The sequence below is a fragment of the Lithobates pipiens genome, unplaced genomic scaffold (genome assembly GCF_037356315.1).
Source record: "Lithobates pipiens isolate NorthernLeopardFrog02 unplaced genomic scaffold, aLitPip1_a1.2 Scaffold_19, whole genome shotgun sequence".
In the NCBI taxonomy this organism is placed as follows: Eukaryota; Metazoa; Chordata; class Amphibia; order Anura; family Ranidae; genus Lithobates; species Lithobates pipiens.
In genome coordinates this window covers 122,835,931-122,863,250 of record NW_027507764.1, presented here as the reverse complement: position 1 = coordinate 122,863,250, position 27,320 = coordinate 122,835,931, and the positions used below count along the sequence as shown (strand labels likewise).

The window sequence follows — 27,320 nt, the reverse complement described above, 5'->3', positions numbered from 1 at the left end:
CCCCTGCCCCAGGGTGGTCTGGGTTTACCGGATATTTGGTTATATTACCTGGCAGCGAGGTTGGCCCAAATGGCTCATTGGCACGCCCCCAATCTTGGGGTGCCATGGCTGATTTTTGAAACCCAGTCCATACGCCCGTATTTTCTCCCGGGTATCCTGTGGCAGGGGGAGATGAGACCAGGGGTCCTAGCCCCCCTAAACACTATAGTCAGCCGCTCCCTTTATCTGTGGTCACTATATCACTCTAAATTTAGATTACTCCCAAGCAGACCCCGGTTAGCCTCCTTTCTAGGGGATAAGAGATTTCCCCTGGCATTTGAGTCCCCCGGCTCTTTTAGCTGGTGGATTCGGAAGTCGCTGGTCACCCTCCGAGCTCTCTGCAATGATAGTCCACGCTTTACATCCTTCTTGCAGCTCCAGAGGAGTTACGAGATTCCGAGGGGGGAGTTCTTTAAATATCTACAAATTCGCCATTTTTTTCAAACACACTATAGTGTAGCTAGTGACCCCTCTAATATGCAATTTGAATCTCTATGCTATCGACACTCCAGAGACAGAGGCACTATTTCTACTATATATAAACACCTAATAGAAGCTCAGTTACCTGAGAAATCTAGAGCCATGGGATTGTGGGAAGCGGACCTGTCCGCCGAATTCTCCCAAGAGGATTGGCAGGACATGCTCCGGAATATGCATAGATGTTCCCGTTCCATGGCAATCAAGGACACCGTAGTGAAACTACACACACGATGGTACCTCACCCCGGAGAGGGTACATAAGTTTTATCCTTCGGTCTCTGGCGGGTGCTTTAGGGGCTGCCCTGAGCCTGGCACACTGCTCCATACATTCTGGAGCTGTCCCCTACTTCAACCTGTCTGGGATCGAGCCTCGACCTTGGTTGCCACCATCATGGGGGTTAACACTGAATTGACAGCTGCACACTGTCTACTTTTTGCCTCACTCCCGGGGACTACCCGATCCTCCCAGAGATTAATTAATACCCTGTTTAGTGCCATTCATTGGGCGGTGGCGTTACATTGGCGCTCACCCTCGGTTCCCTGGTCTCAGGTAATTCGACGGATGGAGTCTATCCGTCTTATGGAACGGATCCACCATACGCTGCTGGACTCTATGCACATACACACTGCCAAGTGGGCCTCATGGCCGATCGGCTCGGGGGCGGAGGGGTTGGTACTCCCTCCCCTTCTCCCTCAGGTGGATCTCTGAAGTGAGTTGGCCCTGTACCCCTTGTCTGGGACATAATAGTCTCACAGACCCTGACCTGGTTATCTAGTCCACCAAATCTCTGTACATCCTCTATCATCTGAAGTTGGGCGAATACTAGTCGCTACAGGGCTGAAGTTTAAGAACGATGGATTTTTTTCTTTCTCTGCTACGGTCAGTTATTAGTATTGTAAAATTTAGTTTGTTATTTTTTCAACCTACACAGTCACCCTGAATGCCTTAGCATGGTACTTCTAGAATAGTTAAACACAGTCTCACTGCTGGAATTTTATGTCTAACCAGCTTTATAGTGCTGTTCTTTTTTTTGTTTTCTCTTGATATTGTCTTTCATTACTACATCTGAGCTTTATTGTAACAATGTACAATGCTACTGCAAGTCGTGTATATGTGCACTACTGTGTATTTTGTTTCTCACCCAATAAAAAACGTTTGTATTAAAAAAGAAAAGCTTAGGCTGGATCATAAATACTGAAAAGTCAGCCTTGAAACCAGCTCAAAGTCTAAAGTATTTAGGTCTGATCCTAGATACGGTTCAAGCAAGAGTATTCTTGCCACCTGTAAGGATCTGTGCCCTGAAGGTTCAGGTGCATCACCAGACAACCCTCCATTCATCTCTGTATGGGTATTCTAGGGAAGAATGTGCCCAGTTACATTCCAGGCCTTTACAACAAGACATCTTGTTGGCCTGCCACAGAAGAGGACAAGCCTTGAATTATCCAATGTGCTTATATCCTCGGGCATGCTTAAGCCTAAACTGGTGGTTGCAGGATCAGAACCTGTAAAGGGGAAAATCCTTTCTCCAGGTAACTTGGAGAGTACTGATTACAGAAGCTAGCCTCTGAGGCTGGGGAGTGACCCTAGAAGGGCTCACAGCTCAGGGGAAATGGTCAGGGATGGGCAAAACAGATCCTGCCCATCAATGTCCTGGAATTACGGGCAGTACGTCTGGCCCTACGGTCCTGGATGGTGGAGCTTCAGGACTGCCCTATCAGGGTTCAGTCTGACAATGCCACTACAGTGGTCTATATAAACCACCAAGGCGGTACCAGGAGTCATTCAGCTCTGAAGGAAGTGAACCACATACTAGCCTGGGCAGAGGGACATGTGCCAATTATACCGACAGTCCATATCCTGGGAGTAGAGAACTGGAAGGCAGATTATCTCAGCCGCTAGCAGATCTGCCCGGGGGATGATCTTTACACCCAGGGGTATTCAAGGAAATTTGCCAGCGTTGGGGATGGTCACAGTTCAACCTATTGGCATCCAGGTTCAACAACAAGCTACAGCTACTTGTGTCCCGAACAAGGGATCCTCTGGCAATCGGAGCAGATGTTCTGGTTTATGCTTTCCCTCTGATCCCTCCCCTTCCACATTTGTTGTGCAGGATTCGTAAAGAGGGGGTTCCAGTCATTCTGGTGGCACCAGCCTGGCCCAGAAGGCCCTGGTTTCTGGAGATTGTGAGACTGACAATAGACGGGTCATGGACGCTTCCACATCTTCCCGATCTACTGTCTCAAGGTCCTATATTCCACCCCAATTTACAGTCTCTAAATTTCATGGCATGGCTATTGAAGCCAGGGAGCTGAAGGACGGTGGCATCTCGGGACCAATAGTGTCTACCCTAGTGAATGCTAGAAAAACTGTCACTAGGAATTTATCATAAGGTCTGGAAGACTTATATTGCTTGGTGTGAAGACAGAAAACCGCTTCCTCGGAAATACGTGATTGGGAAAATGTCTCTTTTTTATACAGTCAGCTGTGGAAATCAGATTGGCTTTGAGTACAATCAGAGGTCAGGTTTTGGCCCTATCAGTGTTTTTCCAAAGGCCTTTAGCCTTAACTCGCTTGCTTCCCCCCATTAGGTCACCTATGTGTCCTTGGAACTTGAACTAGACTTGTTGTCTGTGTTACAGAAACAACCATTTGAACCTATCAAGGAAATTCCATAAAGACTTGCTGTCACGCAAGCTAGCCTTCCTGGAGGCCATCACCTCGGCTAGAAGGGTGTTGGAATTGGTGGCCCTTTTGTGCAAGGAACCATACTTGATCCTTCACCACGACAGGGTCGTGTTATGACCTGTTCCATCCCTTTTGCCAAAAGTGGTGTCCGCCCTTTCATTTAAATCAGGACATTATTTTGCCTTCTTTTTTTCTCTCAGCCTCGCTCGGTGGAAGAGAGATGGCTGCATTCATTGGACGTTATCCTGGCAGTCAAGGTTTATTTGTCTAGATCTGTGGAGATCCAAGGATCAGACTCCTTTTTTGTTTTACCAAAAGGACCCAAGAAGGGGCAGGCAGCTTCCAAGGCTTTCATTGCCAATTGGGTCCATCAATTGATCATTCAGGCCTACGGTCTGAAACATAAAGCTCCTCCCTTTAGAGTGAGAGCTCATTCTACCAGGGGTGTAGAAACCTCCTGGGCTTTTTGCCATCAGGTATCTGTGGCTCCAATTTGTAAGGCTGCCATCTGGTCTTCAGTGCATACGTTCACAAAATTTTATAAAGTGAATGTTCGAGCAGCCGAGGATTCGGCTTTTGGCCGCAGTGTACTGCAGGCTGCAGTATAAGTTCTGATGGATATTGTTTGACAGGGTGTCTCCTTCTCCTCAAGGCTATTGCTCTGGGACGTCCCAGTAGGTAATGAATATTAGCCTGACTCTGTGTCCATGATGTATGTCATGGGACACAGAGATTCCTCCCCTCTTTTTTGAGGATTCGGTGCTTGCTACAAAACTGAAGTGCTTCCTGTGTGGGAGGGGTTATATAGGGGAATCACTTCCTGTCTGAAGACCTTTTGTTTACCAGCATCCATTCTCCTGGAGATGGAGTATAACCCAGTAGGTAATGAATATTAGCCTGACTCTGTGTCCCATGATGTACTCAAAGAAAAGCATTTTATAGGCAAGTATGACAAAAAAAAATCCTATTTTTTTTATTTTCTGCTATAAAATATATCCAATAATTTTTTTTTAATCTAATTTCTTCATCAATCTAGGCCTACATGTATCCTGCTACATATTTTTGGTTAAAAAATCCAAATAAGCGTATATTGATTGGGTTGCCCAAAAGTTATAGTGTTTACAAACTATGGGATATAAACTGGAATTTTTTTTTATACTAGTAATTGTGGTGATCAGCGACTTATATTGCATCTGACACTGACACTTTTGACACTTGCCACTGGGAACCAGTGACACTAAACAGTGATCAGTTCTAAAAATATGCACTGTCACTGTACTAATGACACTGGCTGGGAAGGGGTTAAACATCTAAGGCGATCAAAGGGTTAACTGTGTGCCTAACCATTGTTTTTGTGTAAACTGTGTGCTGGTCTTTACTGAGGGAAGTGATGGATTTTATTCCACAAATTCCATCACTTTCCCCCTATCAGAACAGAGCTCTGCCTTGTTTATATAGACAGAGCTCCATCCTGTGTCTCTGCCCAACTATCTGCGGGTGCCAGCGGACATCTGTTGCCCGATGTTCTGTCAAAATAGCCAACTCGTCAAACTCCAACTACTTAACTTCTGGTTTCTTTAACCATCAGTTATTGGAGATTTTGACAAATTGCTGTCTGGACATAACAGCAACCGAATACAGTCCGGTGCACAATATTATGAACAAAGATTGTTACTCCGCACCGATACTAGCCAACAAAATGGCCGCTCATTAGCCACTGTCAAAACAGCAAATTTTCCTGCACCGGATTGTATTCGGTTGCGGGTGTTGTGTCCAAACAGCAATTCGTCAAAATCCCCAATTACTGATGGTTTAAAGAAACCGGAAGTGACATGGTTGGAGTTTCTGATGAGTTTGCTGATTTGACAGAACACTGGCATCTGCAGATCAGCTTATGCTGTGAGTAATCACAGCAAAAGCAGCTTGCACCCTAAACGGAAGTGCATAATTATGTATATATATATATATATATGTGATTCTGCACAGAATGGCTGCCCTGTAGAAGTATAGCTGCTATCAGGAAGTGGTTAATGTACAAGCCTGCTTCAGCCTTTAGGCCCCTTTCACACTGGTGCAACATATCAGTCGTACCACTGTGGATCCGACTTTGCCCTGTGACATCCATCTGACTTCAATAAACAGAGATCCGACTTTTATCCCCGACAATACCAGGCACTGTCTGGTATGAATCTTTAGGGGGAACTCCACGCCAATTTAAAAAAAAAATCTTTCATGGGTTCCCCCTCCAAGAGCATACCATGCCCTTCAGCCTGGTATGGATTTTAAGGGGAACCCCCATACCGAAAAAAAAAATGCGTGGGGGTCCCCCCAAAATCCATACCAAACCCTTATCCGAGCACACAGCCCGGCAGGTCAGGAAAGCACCTTGTCCCCATGTTGATGAGGACAATTGCCTCTTCTTGACAACCCTGGCCGTTGGTTGTCGGGGTCTGTGGGCGGGGAGCTTATCAGAATCTGGAAGCCCCCTTTAACAAGGGGGCCCCCAAATCCCAGCCCCCCACACTATGTGAATGAGTATCCCTACTAGAGCTGCACGATTCTGGGAAAAAGGAGAATTGCAATTCCTTTGCTTAGAATAAAGATCACAATTCTCTAATTCTCGATTCTTTAAAATTGTTAATTTAAAAAAGAAATATCAACTGCAGACGGCGCATGCGCAATCAACACGCCGCTCGCTCCCGATGCTTGGGGCTGGTTATTCATTTAATACAGCAAGGGGCAGAGGATGCTTTTCTCAACGGGGCGGATGTATGGTTATAAAGACAGCAAGAGGCGGATGCTTTTCTCAAAGGGGCAGATGTATGGTTATACATTGAACACAATCAACACAATGCTCAGGGCTGGCTATTATAATGGGCGGATGCTTTTCTCAAAGGGGCGGATGCATACGCCCCTTTGAGAAAAGCATTCGCCCATTAAAACCAGCCCCGAGCATTGTGTTGATTGTGTTCAATGTATAACCATACATCCGCCCCTCTGAGAAAAGCCTCCGCCCCTTGCTGTCTTTATAACCATATTGTATAACCATATATAACCATAACCCCCAGGGCCGGCGCTCCAGCTAGGCGAACTAGGCAGCCGCCTAGGGTGCACTGCTGCCTAGGGGGTGCAGCCATGGCCTCTGACTACCCCGTTAGCCTAGATGGCGAACACGAGGGACCCTACACAGGGCTTGGGCTCTGACTGACTCTCCAGAGAAAGCAGCAGCCGTGGAGGACATCAGTCGTGGCTGCTGCAGAGGAGGTCAGCAGAAGCTCAGCCTGTGAGGCGGGCACGAGAACAGCAGAAGAGTGGGGTGCAGAAGGACACCTGGGAAGGTGGAGGAGGCAGGAACCATGTCTCTGAATGTAGCTGCTGTCCCAGCTAGTCCACTCACTGATCCTGTTGTAGTCACTCACGTGGCCCAACACCTCGCACCCCCCTCTTGCCTAGGGTGCGAAATAGTCAAGCACCCGCCGTGATAACTCCTGTGCAAGCAAACACGGCCCTTTGCACAAATGTGTGCTTAAATACGCCTGTGTGAACAAGGTTTAAAGGAAAAAGCTGCCTCTTTGCCCCATAGGCAAAGGCTTGCTGTGCCTAAAGGTAAATCTGGCCCTGCATATGAAATATATTACTACGATTTCCAATTTTGGGAATTCATATTGCTTTTGGAGTTTCAGCTCCAAAACTGGCCTCATTTCCAGAATGCCTGTAATAATTTTCTAGATAAAAAAAAAAAAACGCCTTTTAAAAGTCAATATTTTTGGAATAAGTAATGCTTTGTTTTTAAGGACTGGGAGACGTCCGGTCATATTAATCTCAATGTTATTGATGATGGCGTTTGGTGTTGGAGCAGCATTTGTGTCAGATTTTTACCTCTATACAGCCCTGCGGTGCGTTGTGGGAATGGCCATGTCGGGGGTCCTGATCAACAATCTTGTGTTAGGTAATAGGCGAGAGACTTGTTACTTCATAGTCAATTTATTTTCCTTCTAATATATGTTTATTTTAGGCTTCATGTACATGGGATGTTTTTGCAACATCTCCTGAACAATTTAACTTGACAGATAGTAGTCCACGTTTTAAAACATCTGTTTTGCTGCGTTTACCCGCATTTTACCATGTTTGTGTTTAGAAGCGTAAAAATGCCCAGCTGCTGGTAAACTTCCGTTTACCAGCAGCAGTTTACATAAGGCCTTAAAGCAACAAAAAAGGAATTGCATTGTTTGATTGGGGCCCTTCTGTGTAGTGGTGCAGAGTGGTTACCATCCTACGCAGTTCTCTTATAAAATAAAAACTCCCCTGCTAGTGTTTTTTACATCACTTAGGAGACTGCAGTATGGCAAGTGATACACTTATTTTTAATGATGTTCATCCAAAAGAAAACATAAATATACATTGTGAATGCCAAATATATTTATTTTTGCTTTGGCCATTCTTACAATTGTGTACAATATTGTTAAGGCAAACAGAAAATGTGTATTGACTTTATCATTAAATATTTTTCATTTCAGTTGCTGAGTGGGTGGGATCGTCTCAGCGCGCCTATGCCACCATCAGTGGCCATGTTTGTTTTGCAGTTGGACAAATGGTTTTGGCAGGAGTCTGCTATGGCATCAGGAACTGGAGGTTGTTGCAGATAGTTTGCTCAGCCCCAACTGCCCTTTTATTTTTCTACATCTGGTAAGTAAGGTACAAGAAATAATAAAAACGGCATTATCGTCATAATCAATGTAAGGAATAATGAATGTATTAATCATACCTACCAACATAGCATACTGCATAAAGCACATTACAACTTATGTTAAGCAAATTTTTACTGTAGTTTTTAATAGAGTGGGGAAGGGTTAGAACCTCTGTCAGGTTTTTAATGCTATCTGGGGCTACAATAGAGAGATTTCTCTTGAGTTCCTGTCCTGCTGATGAAGGCTGGGTTGCTGAGAGAAGAAATAAAGTAAAATCTCCAACAGCAAGACAGAAATAACATGGCGTTTTAAGTAGATTAAGGGTTGGCTGCTTACTTGAGAAAGCCATGTGATGAGATCATATAATTCTGGGCAGCCTGCCACCTCCTAAAACTTTGCTCTGTAGGCCTATCCGGAGTTTCCTCAGGCCGAGGCCTGTCTGTTGGACATTTCCCACCTGCCCCAATTGTAAAAACAAATATGGATCATGCAGTTTAACCTTTCTCAATTTCTAAAATTACGCTTTTGATTTTGACTGTTAAAAAAAATTACACTGTTGCAGGATTCTCCCAGAATCTCCCAGATGGCTTTTAACTAAAGGAAAACATGAAAGAGCAAAAGAAATCCTCCGAAAAGCAGCCTCAGTCAATAAAAAGAAGTTTTCAGAGGAATTGCTTACACAGGTATCAGGAATTCATGGTTTTGCACAACATTATGCAGAAAATGACATGACGTAAAAAAAAGCAAATACATACGTTAGTCTGGGTGTATTGAACAGGCATGTTTTGACCCTGAGACTCAAAATTTTAAAGAGACCAACTGCCACCAACTGAAAAAAATGCAGGTACAACCACAAAAAAAGTATAAATGCTTACTTGCAGTGTTTTTCCTTTCCATAATTGGTTTTGTATCCACTTGCAGGGTACTTTTTAACTTGATAGAACGTTTTACTACTCCAGTAAGAGTCCATTCCATAGCGCAACTCCCTCCTTCCTTACACATCATAGCCCTCTCCTCCTCTAATGCCACGTACACACGACCAGACTTTCCGTCGGAATGAACTCTGATGGACTTTTCAACTGACTTGTTGATGGAGTTCCGATGGAGTTCCGCTGAAACGGACTTGCCTACACACGATCACACCAAAGTCCGACCATTTAATGTGATGACATATGACGGGACTAGTAAAAGAAGTTCAATAGCCAGTAGCCAGTAGCTGCCCTTGAGTCGTTGTTGGTCCATTGGACCTGCATACAGACGAGCGGTTTTCTCGATAGGAACTGGTTCCGGCGGAAAGATTTGAAACATGTTCTATTTCTAAAGTCCGTCAGTTTTTTCGCCAGAAAAGGTCAGATGAAGCCCACACATGATCGAATTGTCTGATGGATTAGTTCCATCGGTACTTTGCTGTTGAAAAGTCTGGTCGTGTGTATACGACATTACAGTTTCTATCTACAGTCCTTGCTGGCCCATCTTCTTCATCCCACCACTTATCTCTCTGCATAAAATTTTATGTGGCTGATGGGGAAAAGAAAAGGGGATTATAGTACTATAAAGTGTCAGTTTTGAGTCTACTGGGGCTACTGGCATCACATTCAAGATGGCAGCACCCAGCAGCAGTCTCAGGACTTTTAAAGAGAAGTATTGTTTTTGTTTTTGCTAATCTTACATACCTCAGTGGATGGAACATCAGACCAATGCTGCAGTTGTCCCCTGACGTCTCTGCACTGACAACCGAGCCACCGAACACCGTTGATGGCCCGGTTCTCACTCCTCCCCAAGCAGAGTGATGCTGACTGTCAGTCAGCATCGCTCCTGGTCTGCTTCTCCATGCTTATTGGCGCGATGAGCTGTGGAGGGGCGGGGAGTGGCCGTCTCCGTGGCTCACTGAGATGCTCAGACTGCCATCAATCAAGGCAGCCAACAGATCCAGACTTTGAAGTCTGGATGATGCTCTGCCTCGACTGATGGCAGTGATGTCAGCAGAGAGCGGACTTCAGACTGCTCTCTGCTAAAAACAGGTCACAGGAGTGCAAAATGAATTGCACTCCTTTGACCCTTAGAAGGAATTCAGCCTAAAAAGCTCAGGCTAAACTTCTCCTTTAATATGTAAGTAATATGCATGAAATAATTTAAAAGCACATAAAATATTATGGGAAGATTGTTGTTAAAACGAGTGGTATGGTGACAGGGTCTTCAGTGGGGAATGGGAAAACCAAATGTCAGCAGCTACAAATGCTGTACAGTGCCTTGAAAAAGTATTCATACCCCTTGACATTTTCCACATTTTGTCATGTTACAACTAAAAAGGTCAAAGTATTTTATTGGGATTTTATGTGATAGACCAACACAAAGTGGCACATAATTGTCAAGTGAAAGGAAATGATAAATGGTTTTCAACATTTATTACAAATAAAAATGTGAAAAGTGTGGCGTGCATTTGTATTCAGCACCCTTTACTCTGCTACCCTTAACTAAAATCTAATGGAACCAATTGTCTTCATAAGTCAACTAATTAGTAAATAGAGTCTGTGTGTAATTTAATCTCAATATCACTACACTGGTCTGTAAAGCCCTCAGAGGTTTGTCAGAGAACCTTAGTGAACAAATAGCATTATAAAGGCCAAGGAACACACCAGTCAGGTCAGAGATAAAGTTGTGGAGAAGTCTGAAGCAGGGTTAGGTTATAAAAAAAAAAAAAATCCCAAGCTTTGAAGATCTCACGGAGCACTGTTCAATTCATCTTCCAAAAATGGAAAGAGTATGGCACAACTGCAAACCTACCAAAACATGGCCGTCCACCTAAACTGACAGGCCAAGCAAGGAGAGCATTCATCAGAGAAGCAGCCAAGAGGTCCATGGTATCTCTGGAGGAGCTGCAGAGATCCACAGCTCAGGTGGGAGAATCTGTCCACAGGACAACTATTAGTCGTGTGCCACACAAATCCGGCCTTTATGGAAGAGTGGCAAGAAGAAAGCCATAGTTGAAGTAAATCCGTAAGAACTCCTGTTTGCAGTTTGCGAGAAGCCATGCGGGGGAAACACTGAACATGTAGAAGGAGGTGCTCTGGTCAAATGAGACCAAAATTAAAGTTTTTGGCCTAAAAGCAAAACACTATGTGTGGTGGAAAATTAACACTGCACAGCACCCTGAACACACCATTCCCACTGTGAAACATGGTGGTGACAGCATCATGTTGTGGGGATGCTTTTCTTCAGCGGGGACAGGGAAGCTGGTCAGAGTTGATGGAAAGATGAATGGAGCCAAATACAGGGCAATCTTAGAAGAAAGCCTATTATTGTAGTCAAAAGACTTGAGACTGGGGCAAAGGTACACCTTCCAGCAGGACGACTCTAAACATACAGCCAGAGCTACAATGGAATGGTTTTGATCGAAGCATATTCATGTGTTAGAATGGCCCAGTTGAAGTCCTGACCTAAATCCAATTGAGAATGTGTGGCAAGACTTGAAAATTGCTGTTCACAGATGCTCTCCATCCAGTCTGACAGAGCTTGCGCTATTTTGCAAAGAAGAATGTCACTCTCTAGATGTGCAAAGCTGGTAGAGACATCCCCAAAAAAGACTTCCAGCTGTAATTTCAGCAAAAGGTGGTTCTACAAAGTATTGACTCAGTGGGGCTGAATACAAATGCACTCCACACTTTTCACATATTTATTTGTAAATAAAAAATTGAAAACCATTTATCATTTTCCTTTCATTTGACAGTTATGTGCCACATTGTGTTGGTCTACCATATAAAATCCCAATAAAACGACATTTACGTTTTTGGTTGTAACATGACATAATGTGGAAATTTTCAAGGGATATGAATACTTTTTCAAGGCACTGTGTAGCTGCTGACTTTTAAGAATCAGATACTTAACCATTTCCTGTAGTCCAGCACTGTTTTCTATGCAGCCAACTCTCCCCAGAGCTTCTGCTCCCCTGCCCTGCTTTCATGGTTTTGGGGAGCAAGAGACAGCATGAGTCAGCTTACCAGCAAATACACATAATGTAATGTGACTATATAGCTAAAACTTTTTTTTTTGGTTAGAAAAAGGAATTGGCATAACCCCATTATCTCCTTTTAGGGAGATTTCCCGTAATTTCCTGTCCCATACCATTACAAGAAATTAAAAAGTAAATCTCTCTAAAGCAAGGGTAAATCCACTATGACAGATGTCACGAGAGCAAGTGCCCCCATTGGAAGATTTCACCTTTATTACAGTTCCATTGACAACCTTTACATCTTGTATTTACCTTTATTTTCTGTCTCTGTGATAGTGGTCCACAGGACAGAGGAGAAATCTTACCATAATTTTAATTTCTGACTGTTTCCACAAATTAACCTCCAGAACAGCCTTTAGGACCAGGCCACTTTTTGCGATACAGCACTGCATTACTTTAACCACTTCCACATTTAATGCGGCAGGGTGACTCGGCTGCGCAAAACAACGCACCTGTACTTTGTTCCCTCTTCAGGGTCTGGGGCGTGCACAGGCAGTGACCCACTCCCACTGTGATTGGACTCAACGGGAGCCAATCAGCGGGTCCAGCGGCCACCATGGCCGCTGGGACCCGCTGATCGTTCCCTGGAGAGGCAGAATGGCGGTCTGCCTATGTAATGTATGCTTATCGGGAACACAGATCTTTCTCTTTCTCCAATTAAACCATCCCCAATGGTTAGAAATCACTCCCTAGGAGCACACTTAGGCCTTTGATCGCCCTGGTGTTAACCCTTTCCCTGACAGTGTAATTTATACAGTGACAGTGCATTTTTTTAGCACTTATCACTGTATTAGTGTCACTGGTCCCTAAAAAGTGTCACTTAGTGTCCAATTTGTCTGCCGCAATGTCGCAGTCCCGCTAAAAATCTCTGCTCGCCGCCATTACTAGTAAAAATAAAAGTACCATAAAAATATTCCATAGTTTGTAGATGCAATAACTTTTGCGTAAACCAATCAATATACACTCATTGGGATTTGTTTACAAAAATATGTAGCAGAATACATATTGGCCTAATTTGATGAAGAAATTTGATTCTTTTAGATTTTTTTATTGCATATGTTTTATAGCAGATAGTAAAAAATATAGTTTTTTTTTTTCAAAATTGCAGATTTTTTGTTAATAGCACAAAAAAATAAAACCACAGAGGTGATCAAATACCGCCAAAAGAAAGCTCTATTTGTGGAAAAAAATGACTTAAATTTTGTTTGGGTACAGTGTTGCATGAATGCGCAATTATCAGTTAAAGCAACACAGTGCCATATCGCAATAAATGGCCTTGTCATGAAAGGGGTGAAACCTTCTCGGGCTGAAGTGGTTAACGGGTCATACAAATGTAATTTTTTCCCTACAAATACAGCTAAATTTAGGCCAATATGTATTCTGCTACATGTTTTTGGTTGGCTCCAAATCCATCCCTTCCCCCATTGTCAGAATGGAACTCTGCCTTGTTTACCCCGTTCTGAGTCTCTGCCCGGCGGGCGCTCCCTGCAGGTGAAAGTGCAGGATTACGTGTGTATATGTGTGTGTGTGTGTGTGTATATATATATATATATATATATATATATATATATATATATATACACACACACATAGAGTTGTTTTCATAAGTTTACATACCCTGGCAGAGTTTATGATTTCTTGGCCATTTTCACAGAATATGAATAACACAAAAACTTTTCTTTCACTCATGGTTAGTGTTTGGCTGAAGCCATTTATTATCATCAATCAACTGTGTTTACTCTTTTTAAATCATAATCACAACAGAAACTACCCAAATGACCCTGATCAAAAATGTATATACCCCAGTTCTTAATACCGTATATTGCTCCCTTTAACATCAATGACAACTTGAAGTCTTTTGTGGTATTTGTGGATGAGGCTCTTTATCTTCTCAGATGGTAAAGCTGCCCATTCCTCTTGGCAAAAAGCTTCCAGTTCCTGTAAATTCTTGGGCTGTCTTGCATGAACTACACGTTTGAGGTCTCCCCAGAGTGGCTCAATGATATAGTTCCAGTGGCTTTGCTAGTGTATGCAGTACCGCATGTGGGCAGAGGTGGGGGGTGCCAGAGACACTCCGAAACACTCGAAACCACTACGAGAGGCTCGGAGATACTTAGGAACGGAGCTGCTTCAAGTGTCACCGGTGCCCTCGCACCTCTGGCCAAATGTGGTACTGCACACAACAGAGGCTTGAATCCTGCTCGTCTTGCAAGATAATGCAAAACTAGTCAGTTTTAAAAATAATAATATCTCGTACTGCTAAAAAAGGTTGTAAACCATGTTAATCTCAATCCGAGGTATAACTGTACTAAAATGCATTTTCCACAGTCCTTATGACACTATTTGTCTTTCTACAGCCAGTTACTACCGTATATACTCGAGTATAGGCCGACCCGAATATAAGCTGAGGCCCCCAATTTACCCCCAAAAAACTGGGAAACTTATTGACTCGTGTATAAGCCGAGGGTGAGACATGCCTGTCCATCCCTGTGTGTCCGTCCATCCCTGTGTGTGTGTCCGTCCATCCCTGTGTGTGTGTCCATCCATCCATCCCTGTGTGTGTGTCCATCCATCCATCCCTGTGTGTGTGTCCATCCATCCATCCCTGTGTGTGTGTCCATCCATCCATCCCTGTGTGTGTGTCCATCCATCCCTGTGTGTGTGTCCATCCATCCCTGTGTGTGTGTCCATCCATCCCTGTGTGTGTGTCCGTGCAGCCTTGTGTGTCCAGCCTACCTGTGTCCCGAGCCTCCGTCCCGAGCCTCCGTCCCGAGCCTCCGTCCCGAGCCTCCGTCCCGTGCCTCCGTCCCGTGCCTCCGTCGTCCCGTGCCTCCGTCCCGTGCCTCCATCGTCCCGTGTCTCCGTCCCGTGCCTCCGTCGTCCCGTCCCGAGCCTCCGTCCTTCAGCCATGCCAGGATCGCCGCTCTTCATCGGCGCCTCGGCGGCCATTCCTCTGTTCAAAAGCCGCGCCTCCGTCTGTGATAGGCGGAACACTCAATTTCCCAGCAGTCTGTGTTCCGCCTATCACGGACATCCTCTCATCCTTGTCCGTAGTATGAGGATGAGCGGATGTCCGTGATAGGCGGACCACTGACTGCTGGGAAATTGAGTGTTCCGCCTATCACAGACGGAGGCGCGGCTTTTGAATAGTAGAATGTCCGCCGTCTGTCTGCTCGACACGCTGATCGGGCAGGCAGACGGCGATGACTCGAGTATAAGCCGAGGGGGGCACTTTCAGCCTCAAAAAAAGAGGCTGAAAATCTCGGCTTATACTCGAGTATATACGGTATATATAATTTCCCTTTTCCAGCATTATACGGTAGAAAATCTCGGGATAGGTGAACTAAAGAGTTTTATCATAATGACACTGACCATTGTAGTAATTTATCAAACTTATGGTGTTATATAATATTGTGTCTCTAAGCTGCAAAAGGAAAAAGAAACAAAGTCGAGGAACATGTTAGACCTTTTCAGGATTCCAACCCTAAGAAGAGTTACACTTGTTATGAGCTTTGTGTGGTAAGTTCTTTTCCAATGCTTGGACCTAAGTAAATGTATTGTAAAGAAACCCCCCCCCAACAAAAAACACAGGGGTTTAGTACTCTCTTTATATGACAATAATGTTTTAATTTTCATGTGTCCCTTTTGCAGAGATTGTTCTTTTCTTCCCCATTTACCCCTTTTTTATTTCTCATATTTTAGGTTTGTGAACAGCCTGGTTTATTACGGTTTGAGTCTGAATGTCGGCAGTTTTGGGCTGGATATATATCTCACCCAGCTCATATTTGGAGCAGTAGAAGTTCCAGCTCGTCTTGGATCCATGTTCATAGTGCAGATCTTAGGACGGAAACTTAGCCAATCATTGTGTTTATTACTTGGTGGAACAGTTTGTCTTATTATAACAGCAATACCGAAGAGTAAGGATTTTTTTTCTAATGATTGTTTTTTTTCTTTTTCTAATCGTAATGTAATAATTATACAGTATAAAAAAGTTGTTTTACCAGCAGTATAAATGGCCTCTTTATGTCTATAGCCATGGAATGATGAAGGTCTCTAAGGGGACAGAAACATTGGCTTCTACTATAGGAATAAACTTAGTCAAACTGATTCCTGGAACTGTCCTGTCATTACAAAACAGAGTACTGTTATTTTTCCAAATAAAATATATACTACATTTCATATAAGATTTTGTACTTATTAAAATTTTAATTGAATTCCCTTTTTTTATGAAAGATTTGTATAATTACTTTTTTTTACTTCTTTCCCAGCATTGCCCATTGTAATCACAGTGCTTGCCGTGATTGGAAAATTTGCAATTGCAGCTTCATTTTCTATCTGTTACATATATGCTGCAGAACTATTTCCTACAGTTATCAGGTGAGCCTTTACAGCAACCCAGTACAGTAATAAATTAAAATTTGGGAGTAAGAACAACATACCATACTCCTCAGCTACTACCTTCCTACTTTCCCTAGCCAGAGTAAAGTGGCCCTTTGCTTGAACTCCGGTCAATCAGCCACTTTATAAAATATGCTGAATTGCTATAGATTAAGTTCAGCAAAGTGCATGTCATCCCTTTAATTTACAGTGTACATTTTTACTGAGCGTTAGGAGCATAGCTATTGCTATACTTCCGGTACGCCGACCCTGGACCTTCTAGTCCCAGCTCTAGCAGCTGCAATGTCACATGCAACTGCTGTGCCTTCCCCTCTCCTCCTCCTGCCCAATGACCGAGTGCTTTGTATTATGTGAACCCATTCACAAAATGCAAACCTTCTGTGAATGAACAGAAGACGGAAGGAGCAGGCAGATATTCTGCTGCCTCTCATATCAGAGCTCCGGGAGTATAATAATATATAGCCGTTCTCTCTACTCTTAGTAAAAAAATGTCAGTTGTAAAACCAGCGAGTTTCACAAAGTATCTGAATTCCTTGAGTTTAAGAATATCAGGGCACGTGTAACATCACACAATAAAGCCAGTAGTTATTTTAAGCCGGAATGGAGGGCTGGTTGAATGCGGTACATGAAGCAGTGATCACAAATTTAAAACCACAGAAAGGAATCATGGGAAAATACCATGTAAACCATCCATGATAGGTCAATAGCTTTAGCTTTAAGGAATAATAGTCATAGATGTGGCTTGTTTCTACTTACAAAAAATATTTGAATCCTTTAAATCAGGGCTCGACAAACCCCGGGCGCCAGGCCGCATTTGCGACTAGAATTAGCGACCTGGCGCCTGGGACAGCACAGCTGGGGGTATCCTGTCTCCGTGCACCCCCCCGGCTGGTAAATGAGGCCGCGGCTTTGAGGCCTTCTGCGGTCCTATGTTTCCTTCTGAAATCTGGTGCCCTCTAGTGGTGGCTGTTGGTATGACAGCCAGCAATGCTAATGGAGCTTTCACTGCCCGCCCATCTCCTCCCCTTTACTTAGAACCCCTAAACATTATATTTATTTTTTATTCTAACAACCTAGAGAATAAAATGGTGGTCGTTGCAATACTGTCTGTCACACCGTATTTGTGCAGCGGACTTACAAGCGCACTTTTTTGGGGAAAAATTATTTAATTAAAAAAATAAGACAACAGTAAAGTTAGCCCAATTTTTTTTATATTGTGAAAAATAATGTTACGCCGAGTAAATTGATACCCAACGTGTCATGCTTCAAAATTGCGTCCGCTCATGGAATGGTGACAGACTTTTACCCTTTAAAATTTCCATAGGCGACATATAAAAAATTCTACAGGTTGCATGTTTTGAGTTACAAAGGAGGTCTAGGGCTAGAATTATTGCTCTCGCTCTACCGATCGCGGCAATACTTCACATGTGTGGTTTGAACACCGCTTTCCTATGCGGGCGCTACTCACGTATGCTTTCGCTTCTGCACGCAAGCTTGGCGGGACAGGGCGCATTTAAAATGTATTTTTTTTTCTTATTTTAACTTTTTATTTTTTATTTTTTCACTGTTCTTTTAAAAAAAAAATGTCACTTTTATTCCTATTACAAGGAATGTAAAAATTCCTTGTAGATTCCACAATTGACAGTTCCAATTTGTATGTTCACCCTGCCGCTGTGCCCTCGGCACGTACTGATTTCTGCATGACTGTGTACTGTCGATGTTTTTCTTTTATTTTTGTATAATCTAATAAAAAAACGTTAATTGAAAAAAGAAAATCCCTTGTAATAGAAAAAAGCATGACAGGTCCTCTTAAATATGAGATCTGGGATCAGAGAGACCTCAGATCTCATATTTACACTAAAATGTAATAAAAAAAACAAAAATAAAAACAATTGTCATTTGAAAAAAATAAAAAAAAATAAAATGCCCCTCATAGCCCTTGTACACACGGTCGGAGAAACCGTCGGAATGTGTCCGATCGGACCGTGTCGTCGCATAAATCGACTGTGTGTGGTATGCATCGGACTGATTCCGTCGGACCCAATTTTCCAACATGTTGGAAATATTTCCCGACCAACTGGGCCGGTCGGACATACTTCGATCATGTGTAGAGAATTTTGATCGGACCAAGTGCCACGCATGCTCAGATCAAATTCCTACATCAAAGCTATTGGCTACTAGCCTGAATGTAGTCCCATCGTAACAAAATTACGTCATCACGTTCTGAAAGATCAGATTTTTCGCCAACTTTGTCCGACCATGTGTATGCAACAGTTTCGGACAAGATCCGACGGACAAAATCCGACGGGCAAAATCTGACGGATTTGGTTGTGGAAATCTCCGACCGTGTGTACGTGGGCTAAGAGCTATGGGCAATGACTTGGAGACAGGTGGGGGGGAGGTGTGCACTATCTTCCCCTCACTCGTCTCCATGTCAGGCCAGGGACAGATCCGGATTGCCGTTATGGACCTGGCTCCTAACTTTTTTAGCTGGCTCCTAGATTACAAGCAAATTTGTCAAGCCCTGCTTTAAATGATAATGTATTGGACATCATGACTAACACTATTATATCACTCGACAGCATATTATATCCCTTAGTAGCACAGTATATCATTCACCCAACAGTATATCCTTTAGTAGAATGTCATTCACCGGCATATTATGTCATGCATGTGCATTTCAACCACCATTACAGCAATTTGAACTCTCTTTTGTAACAATAGCTCTCCTCCATCCCTAGTAGAGCTTCAGAGCATCGCCCAGTCATCCATCCACCAGTAGTAGCTTTTTTTTGTTTTTTGTTTGCCTTTTCTCCTCTTAGGCAAGGAGTATATCACACAGTCCTCTTGTGGTGAATTGTTTGGTTTTGCCATCTAAAGGGTGATCTGCTTATTAGAGGGTGGACTATCTACAACTTTTACAGCCACTAAAGGAATGTGTGGTAAGCTTCTGGTCTTTGCCTAGAATGAGAGGAGACAGTGTATTAATGTTTCTTGTTGTAGCAATTGCAGGCCTGAACTTCTGGGCATTCTAGCAACACCAATAGTTTTATCTGCGGACACTGCAAAACAAAGCAGCTTATTGTTCGGATGATCTGGCTTCTTCTATCAATGGATATGTACACAACCAGCTAAAAACTCACATGTTCAGTAAGCCATTTGAGGACCAATAACATCTTTCTCTGTAGAAACCTTTGAAACAAACCTCAAACCAGCAGTGGCATTTTTCACCACATATGGACTTTACTGTGAGTCTGATAGGCAAGTTAAAAGTATGTACTGTCATTGTAGTGGATATTGCAACATATTTGCTGTCAATAGGCACTGGAGAATTCTTGGACAGTGTTTAAAAATTGTAGCAAGAATAGCCACAACAGAGATAAGATGTGTCTCGAGAGGCAAGAACGTTCATGCTTTCCCCATTAGTCCCTTTTATGATGTTAATGGTGCAACTGTGTTTTATTGCAGGCAGAATGGAGTGGGTATCTGCTCCATGACAGCTCGGATAGCTGGGATCATTTCTCCGCTTATTAGTCTTTTGGACAAATATCACTCTGCTATTCCAATGGCCATTTATGGAAGCGGTCCCATTGTTGGAGGGCTCCTCTGCTTCTTCCTTCCTGAAACACGAAATAGAGACCTGCAGGACCATACACACGAGGTCAATGGAGTACCAAGGTATGGGTGTAATATGACAAGCTTTAGAGAAGTTATCTCCAAACTGGGCCTGAGGCCAGATGTGGCTCTTTGTTTGCCTCTATCTGGCCCTTGGGGCACTATTTCATTAATTAACACCAATGATGGGGCACCTTTCCTCCCATTGACACCATTAATCAATTCTCAGGTCTAGCAACACCAATAGTTTTATCTGCGGATGCTGCAAAACGAAGCAGCTTATTGTTCGGATGATCTGGCTTCTTCTGTTCTTCTCATTGATACCAACATGGGGCCTCCTATTATAACCAATGATGGGGCAATATTTATGCCCTCTGATCCCAGGGTGTTTTCTACTCCCACTGGCCACAGACCAGCCCCTTCTAAAACCTGAAGGACAGTAAACTGGCCCTTTGCTTGGAAACAGTGATCCATCCCTTGTTTTCACTACGCTACACATGACTATATGGTATATGTATAAATGGTATATATTATGAGATTCCTGTTCAGAACAGTAACGTAAACCAAAAGAGACTTTTGTATTTTTATCTATGAATTAAAGTTAATTCTTTGTGAATCTGTTGCAGCCATGACAATTCATTGAAAAATGAATACAAACAAGAAACACATTAATCTGTTGCATATGGCAGCACCATTAATGAAACTTTGCAAAAGGCTTTCCTGAATTTGGTGCAGGGACCATAACACCAGAAAGTATCATAAATATTTTATCAAATATCATCCACTGTGTTTTTGTTACTACAATTTTGTGTTCCCTTACAGGTCTCAAGATCTACTAGAAGAACAAATAATATACAAAAACCACCAGGAACAAGAAACAAGTGCAAAACAAGAATACAAGAGGACCCGTTTATAGCAGTTTTCTTTACCAACATTTGGAAGTCATTTTTAATTTAAAGTCTAACCACACCTAAACATCATTAAAATTATACATTTATATTAATCCCTGTGGCCTTTGAAAAAGTTCCCATATGATAAATCGGTTACCCTTTTTTGAAGAGAAGCCTTTTCCTCCAATGAATATACTATTATCATATCTCCCAACTGTCCTTGATTTCTAGGGACTGTCCCTCTTTCCTCCTCATTTGTCCCTCATTTTGGTTTGATCTATATAATTGTATGTAAAATGCACCTTTTATCTTTCAAAAAGTGTTTCAAAAAGTGTTTCACAATGCTAAACTTTTCAAACAATTTCTAAATGGCTGCATTTGCAAATTTCAAAAGCCAAAGAAGTAATAGTAGTGGTAAAAAAAAGCACTTGTGGGTCTAACTAATATTTTTTTTATAATTCTCCTTTAATGGGGCCTGACAGGAGGTGTGTCCTATACCTACATAATTTTACTAATAGATGTTCCTCCTTCCCATCTCAAAATGTTGGGAGGTATGCTATTATAATTGTATTGTCAGCGACCTGCTGGCTCCTTTTGTGCTGTGAAAAAGCTGCTGTTGGTGACAGATTGCTGAATCATCAGAATTCATGCTCCCACATCTCCAGAATACAGTTTATAGTGGTGGCAAGGTTACATTTTGCAGTAAAGATGGATATAACAAATCAGGGAGAACAACCCCCTATTTTTAGGACTTTTACGGTACGTACATAATTTCAAGTTTTAAAATATAACACAATTTATTACACACAAAATATAAATGTATGTTGAACACAACAAGAGAACATGTATAATAATCAAAGCACAATTAAAAATACATGCAAATGATATCCATAATAGTAATGACAATCATAGATAGAAGGTCACCCATATGACCCGAAGTAGGCCACGATGCTCAAAGACCCTACGCGTTTCAGAGCAATCTTGGTCTCCTTCATCAGGGGTGTATAGAGCACAAATGGCACATTATTTGGTGGAGGGCATAAATAACAAAATGTTAATAGAATAGACACAACTATAGGGGAAGACCAGAATACATGAAAATACGGTTTCAGATTACTTACGTGGACAATTACAGAGACAGATGCATGTAATGAAGGTAATTAAAAGAAACAAAACACGAGCAAATATCCTGCTGGGAGTTCCAGTGCACCAGCATGAGTAGTATATGGCCGGGGAGGCCTAAAGCAAGGGCCCCAAACCCCTGTCTGTTAATGTGGGAAGGGCTGTAGGATGCAAGCGAGGGGGCCAGTGAGGCGTAGATGGCGAGGGGTCCTAAAAAAAGGGGTCCCTTTTTTTTCCTCTCTCATTCTTCTCTTCCCTCTTTTAGGACACCTCTCCATCTACGCCTCAGTGGCCCCCTCCCGTAAGGGCTGTAGGATGCAAGCGAGGGGGCCACTGAGGCGTAGATGGCGAGGGGCCCTAAAAGAGGGAAGAGAAGAATGAGAGAGGAAAAAAAGGACCCCCTTTTTTTTTTAGGACCCCTCGCTATCTACGCCCTTCCCACATTAACAGACAGGGGTTTGGGGCCCTTGCTTTAAGTCTCCCCAGCCGTATACTACTCATGCTGGTGCACTGGAACTCCCAACAGGATATTTGCCTGTGTTTTGTTTATTTTAATTACCTTCATTACATGCATCTGTCTCTGTAATTGTCCATGTAAGTAATCTGAAACAGTATTCTCATGTATTCTGGTCTTCCCCTATAGTTGTGTCTATTCTATTAACATTTTGTTATTTATGCCCTCCACCAGATAATGTGCCCTTTGTGCTCTATGCACCCCTGATGAAAGAGACCAAGATTGCTCCGAAACACATAGGGTCCTTGAGCATCGTGGCCTACTTCGTGTCATATGGGTGACGTTCTATCTATGATTGTCATTACTATTACGGATATCATTCGCATGTGTTTTTAATTGTGCTTTGATTATTATACATGTTCTCTTGTTGTGTTCAACATACATTTATATTTTTTGTGTAATAAATTTTGTTATATTTTAAAACTTGAAATTGTCCTAAAAATAGGGGGTTGTTCTCCCTGATTTTCTGTTTATACAGGATGTGGCACAACACTACCGCACACAAATGCCGAGTCATCATTTGATTTAAAGATGGATATAAATACAGGAGCAGTTTGCCAGAAGAACCTCATATTGTTCAGCAAAGCCACTCTTAGCCCCTGTAAACACGGTCAGACATTCTGCCAACCAAATCCGTCGGATTTTGTCCGTCGGATTGTGTCCGAAACTGTTGCATACACACGGTCGGACAAAGTTGTCGAAAAATCCGATCTTTCAGAACGTGATGACGTCATTTCGTTACGATGGGACTACGTTCAGGCTAGTAGCCAATATCTTTGATGTAGGAATTTGATCTGAGCATGTGTGGCACTTTGTCCGATCGGAATTCTCTACACATGATCGGAGTATGTCCTATCGGACCAGTTTGTCTGAAAATATTTCCAACAAGTTGGAAAATTTGGTCCGACGGATATTCCGACGGAAACAGTCCGATGCAGACCACACACAGTCGGATTATCCGACAACGCGGTCTGATAGGACACATTCTGACGGATTCTCCGACCGTGTGTACGGGGGCTTATACTGTAAAGCATTTTTAAATATTTTTTGTTAGAAATATACGTGAAAAAGACTAGCTTAATGTAAATAATATTATTAATGTATGTTATTGTCTTTAAAAAAAGTTGCTTTTATGTATAATTTATAAATATTTATATGGGGGCAGCCTTATTCATTGCACAGACAGATTTCCTGATGATCTTCTTTCAATAATCATTTTTTTTTCTATTTTTTTTGATTGAAAACAATGGAGTCATTTAAATCCCCAGTGACGTCAGACACGTACAATGTATACATTTAGCCATTACTACGCAAATGCCACAAAGTATCCCACTTACAATACGCCAAACAGCACAGAGACAAGCCTCAAACTTTTTGGCACAAAGTAAATTGGAGTGATGAGACCAAAATTTTGGCCACAATCATAAACGCTACATTTGGAGAGGAGTCAACAAGGCCTATGATGAAAGGTACACCATTCCTACTGTGAAAAATGGAGATGGATCACTGATGTTTTGGGGATGTGTGAGCTACAAAGGCACAGGAAATTTGGTCAAAATTTGTGGCAAGATGAATGCAGTATGTTATCAAAAAATTCTGGAGGAACGTTTGCATTCATCAGCCAGGAAGCTGTGCATGGGACGTACTTGGACATGACAATGATCCAAAACACAAGGCCAAGTTGACCTGTCATTGGCTAAAGCAGAATAAAGTGAAGGTTCTGGAGTGGCCATCTCAGTCTCCTGATCTCAATATCATTGAGCCACTCTGGGGAGATCTCAAACGTTCAGTTCATGCAAGACAGCCCAATAATTTACAGGAACTGGAGGCTTTTTTCCAAGAGGAATGGGCAGCTTTACCATCAGAGAAGATAAAGTTCCTCATCCTCAAATACCACAAAAGACTTCAAGCTGTCAATGATGTTAAAGGGGGCAATATACGGTATTAAGAACTGGGGTATGTAAACCTTTGAGCAGGGTAATTTGGGTAGTTTCTGTTTCCATTATGATTTAAACTCTTGCCGACCGCTGCACGCCGATGTACATCCCTAATTTGGGGACGGATATCATTGTAGCTGCTGCCATAACCCTGGTATCCCCGTGTTCAGACGGCGGTCAGCTACAAGATAAAAGTGGTCTCTGCGGTGGATTCGCCGCCAGATCACTTTTATCGGTGGCGGGAGAGGGCCCCCCTCCTGCTGCAATCCGGTGCCCTCCGCCGCTTACCGGAGCCATCGGCATTGCGTGTGTCTCATTACTAGGTATGGAGACGAGTGGGGGGGACGAGGAGGGGAAGATGGCCCCCACCCGTCTCCATACCATAGCTGGGCAGAAGCAACGTTATTTTTTCAAAATCACAATTTTTTTTTATGGCATTTAAGTCCAAATATGAGATCTGAGAGCTTTTTGACCCCAGATCTCATATTTAAGAGGACCTGTCATGCTTTTTTCTATTACAAGGGATGTTTAAATTCCTTGTAATAGGTATAAAAGTGACACAATTATTTATTTTTTTTAAACATGTAAAACTAAAAGGTAAAATAAATAATAAAATAATTTAAACACGCCCCGTCCCGCCGTTTTCGCGTGCAGAAGCGAACACATACGTGAGTAGCGCCCGCATATGAAAATGGTGTTCAAACCACACATGTGAGGTATCTCCACGATTAGTAGAGCAAGAACAATAATTATAGCCCTGGACCTCCTCTGTAACGCAAAACATGCAACCGGTAGAATTTTTTAAATGTCACCTATGGAGATTTTTAAGGATAAAAGTCACCATTCTACGAGCGGATGCAATTTTGAAGCATGACATGTTGGGTATAAATTTACTCGGCGTAACATTAACTTTCACAATATAAAAAAAAAATTGGGCTGTTGTCTTTACTGTTGTCTCATTTTTTTATTTAAAAAATTTATACACAAAGTGCGCTTGTAAGACCGCTGCGCAAATACGGTGTGACAGAAAGTTTTGCGGCCGCCATTTTATTCTCTAGGGTGTTATAAAAAAAATTTGTAATGTTTGGATGTTCTAAGTAATTTTCTAGGAGAAAAAACAGTTTTAGCTTGTAAACACCGAGTCTGAAAAAGAGGCCCGGTCCTTAAAGTGGTTGTAAACCCTTACAGACCACTTTGACCTACAGGTAAGCCTAGATTAAGGCTTACCTGTAGGTCCATTAAATATCTCCTAAACCTACACGGTTTAGCAGATATTTGCAAAAAGACAGACACAGCGGCGCGTAGGCGCACTGAGCAGCACGCCACTGCTAACGGCGATATGCCGTTAGTGTCGGCTCCCATGCGCATGCGCGGGAGTGACGTCATCGCTGCTCCGGCGCTTTGAGTGGCCGGAGAAGCGATACCCGGAAGAAATGGACGCTTCGTGCTACAGGGGACAGCGGTAACATCGCTGGCTCCTGTGTCAGGTAAGTGACACATAATGGGCTACTATGCATTGCATAGTAGCCCATTATGCTTTACCTTTGCAGGGAGACAAAGAGGAAGTAAACCCATCAGTGGTTAAAAGAGTAAACACAGTTGACAATTGTGCGGTCATGTGACATGGCTCCCAAACAAAATTGACATCCTTTTTTTCCCACAAATAGAGCTTTCTTTTGGTGGTATTTGATCACCTCTACGGTTTTTATTTTTTGCACTATAAACAAAAATAGAGCGACAATTTTGAAAAAGCATTATTTTTTACTTTTTGCTATAATAAATATCCCCCAAAAATATATATATATAAAAAAAAAAATTCCTCAGTTTAGGCTGATGCAATAAGCCATTATTAATTGGTTTGCGCAAAATTTATAGCGTTTAAAAAATAGGGGATAATTTTATGGCATTTTTATCAATATTTTTTTTTTTTTACTAGTAATGGCAGCGATCATCGATTTTTATTGTGACTACGACATTGTGGCGGACACATCGGACATTTTTGGGACCATCGTCATTTATGCAGCAATCAGTGCTATACAAATGCACTGATTCCTGTGTAAATGACATTGGCAATGAAGGGGTTAACCAGGGGGTAGCAGTGTAGCGGGTAAGTGTGTCCTAGGGGCATGTTACTAACTGTGGGGGGCTGGGCTGTGTGTTAGTGAACACTGATCTCTGCTCCAATCACATGGAGCAGAGATCAGTGTCACTTGTTGCTAGGCAGAACGGGGAGATGCTGTTTACATCGGCACCTCCCCATTCAGCCTCCCCGTGAGACGATCGCGGGTATCACGGGGTCCCGACCGGCACGCGTGCGCCGCCAGCGGCACACGCGCGATGGCAGAGGGCAAATACAAATAGACGTACCTGTACGCCAATTTGCCTGCCCGTGCCATTCTGCCGACGTACATCGTCGTGCGCCGGTCGGGAAGTGGTTAAATTGATGATCATTAGCACCTGCTTGGTATAATTGATTAAAGGATAAGTTCACCTTTGGGAACATGTTACATGTTCCACTCATTTTACATGGTCTACTCGTTACATGTTCCCAATGTTGCAGTCGCTGCCCGATCCTTCCTCCCCCCATAACAGCAGTAATGCAAAAAATGGGCTTTTATTTTTTTAAGAGAACATATCCTTTAATTATGTACCTGACTCTAATCCTACAAAATCCCTTATTTTGTGCAAGTGTATAAAATGTGCTGGTGTATGAATTGACAAAAGGTTGTCACACCAAATATTGATTTGATTTAGATTTTTCTTCTGGTGACTCACTTTGCATTTTCTAAATTGATAAAAATAAATAAAAGTATATATTTTTTGAAAGCATTCTTACTTTACAGCATTTCTTCCCTCCTGCCTACCAGACACTTTTGCACAGTACTATATATATTGTGAGGGGTTAGCTTGGCAGCGGGTGTGTGTGACCCCCTGGATGGGTTC

The 27,320-nt window shown here is 42.7% G+C and overlaps 1 protein-coding gene across 1 annotated transcript in view; it reads left to right on the top strand.

Moving 5' to 3' along the window:
- Positions 1-20,917, top strand: part of LOC143996256 (solute carrier family 22 member 13-like) — a 30,382-nt gene extending 9,465 nt beyond the window's left edge. Inside the window, exons 3-10 of the mRNA XM_077491222.1 lie at positions 6,999-7,153; positions 7,722-7,890; positions 8,455-8,575; positions 15,326-15,420; positions 15,604-15,818; positions 16,170-16,278; positions 19,768-19,977; positions 20,737-20,917. Of these exons, the coding sequence (XP_077347348.1) occupies positions 6,999-7,153; positions 7,722-7,890; positions 8,455-8,575; positions 15,326-15,420; positions 15,604-15,818; positions 16,170-16,278; positions 19,768-19,977; positions 20,737-20,830 (1,168 nt within the window). The 3' untranslated portion in view covers positions 20,831-20,917. The remainder of the gene's footprint in view (positions 1-6,998; positions 7,154-7,721; positions 7,891-8,454; positions 8,576-15,325; positions 15,421-15,603; positions 15,819-16,169; positions 16,279-19,767; positions 19,978-20,736) is intronic.
- Positions 20,918-27,320: the final 6,403 nt, after the last annotated feature.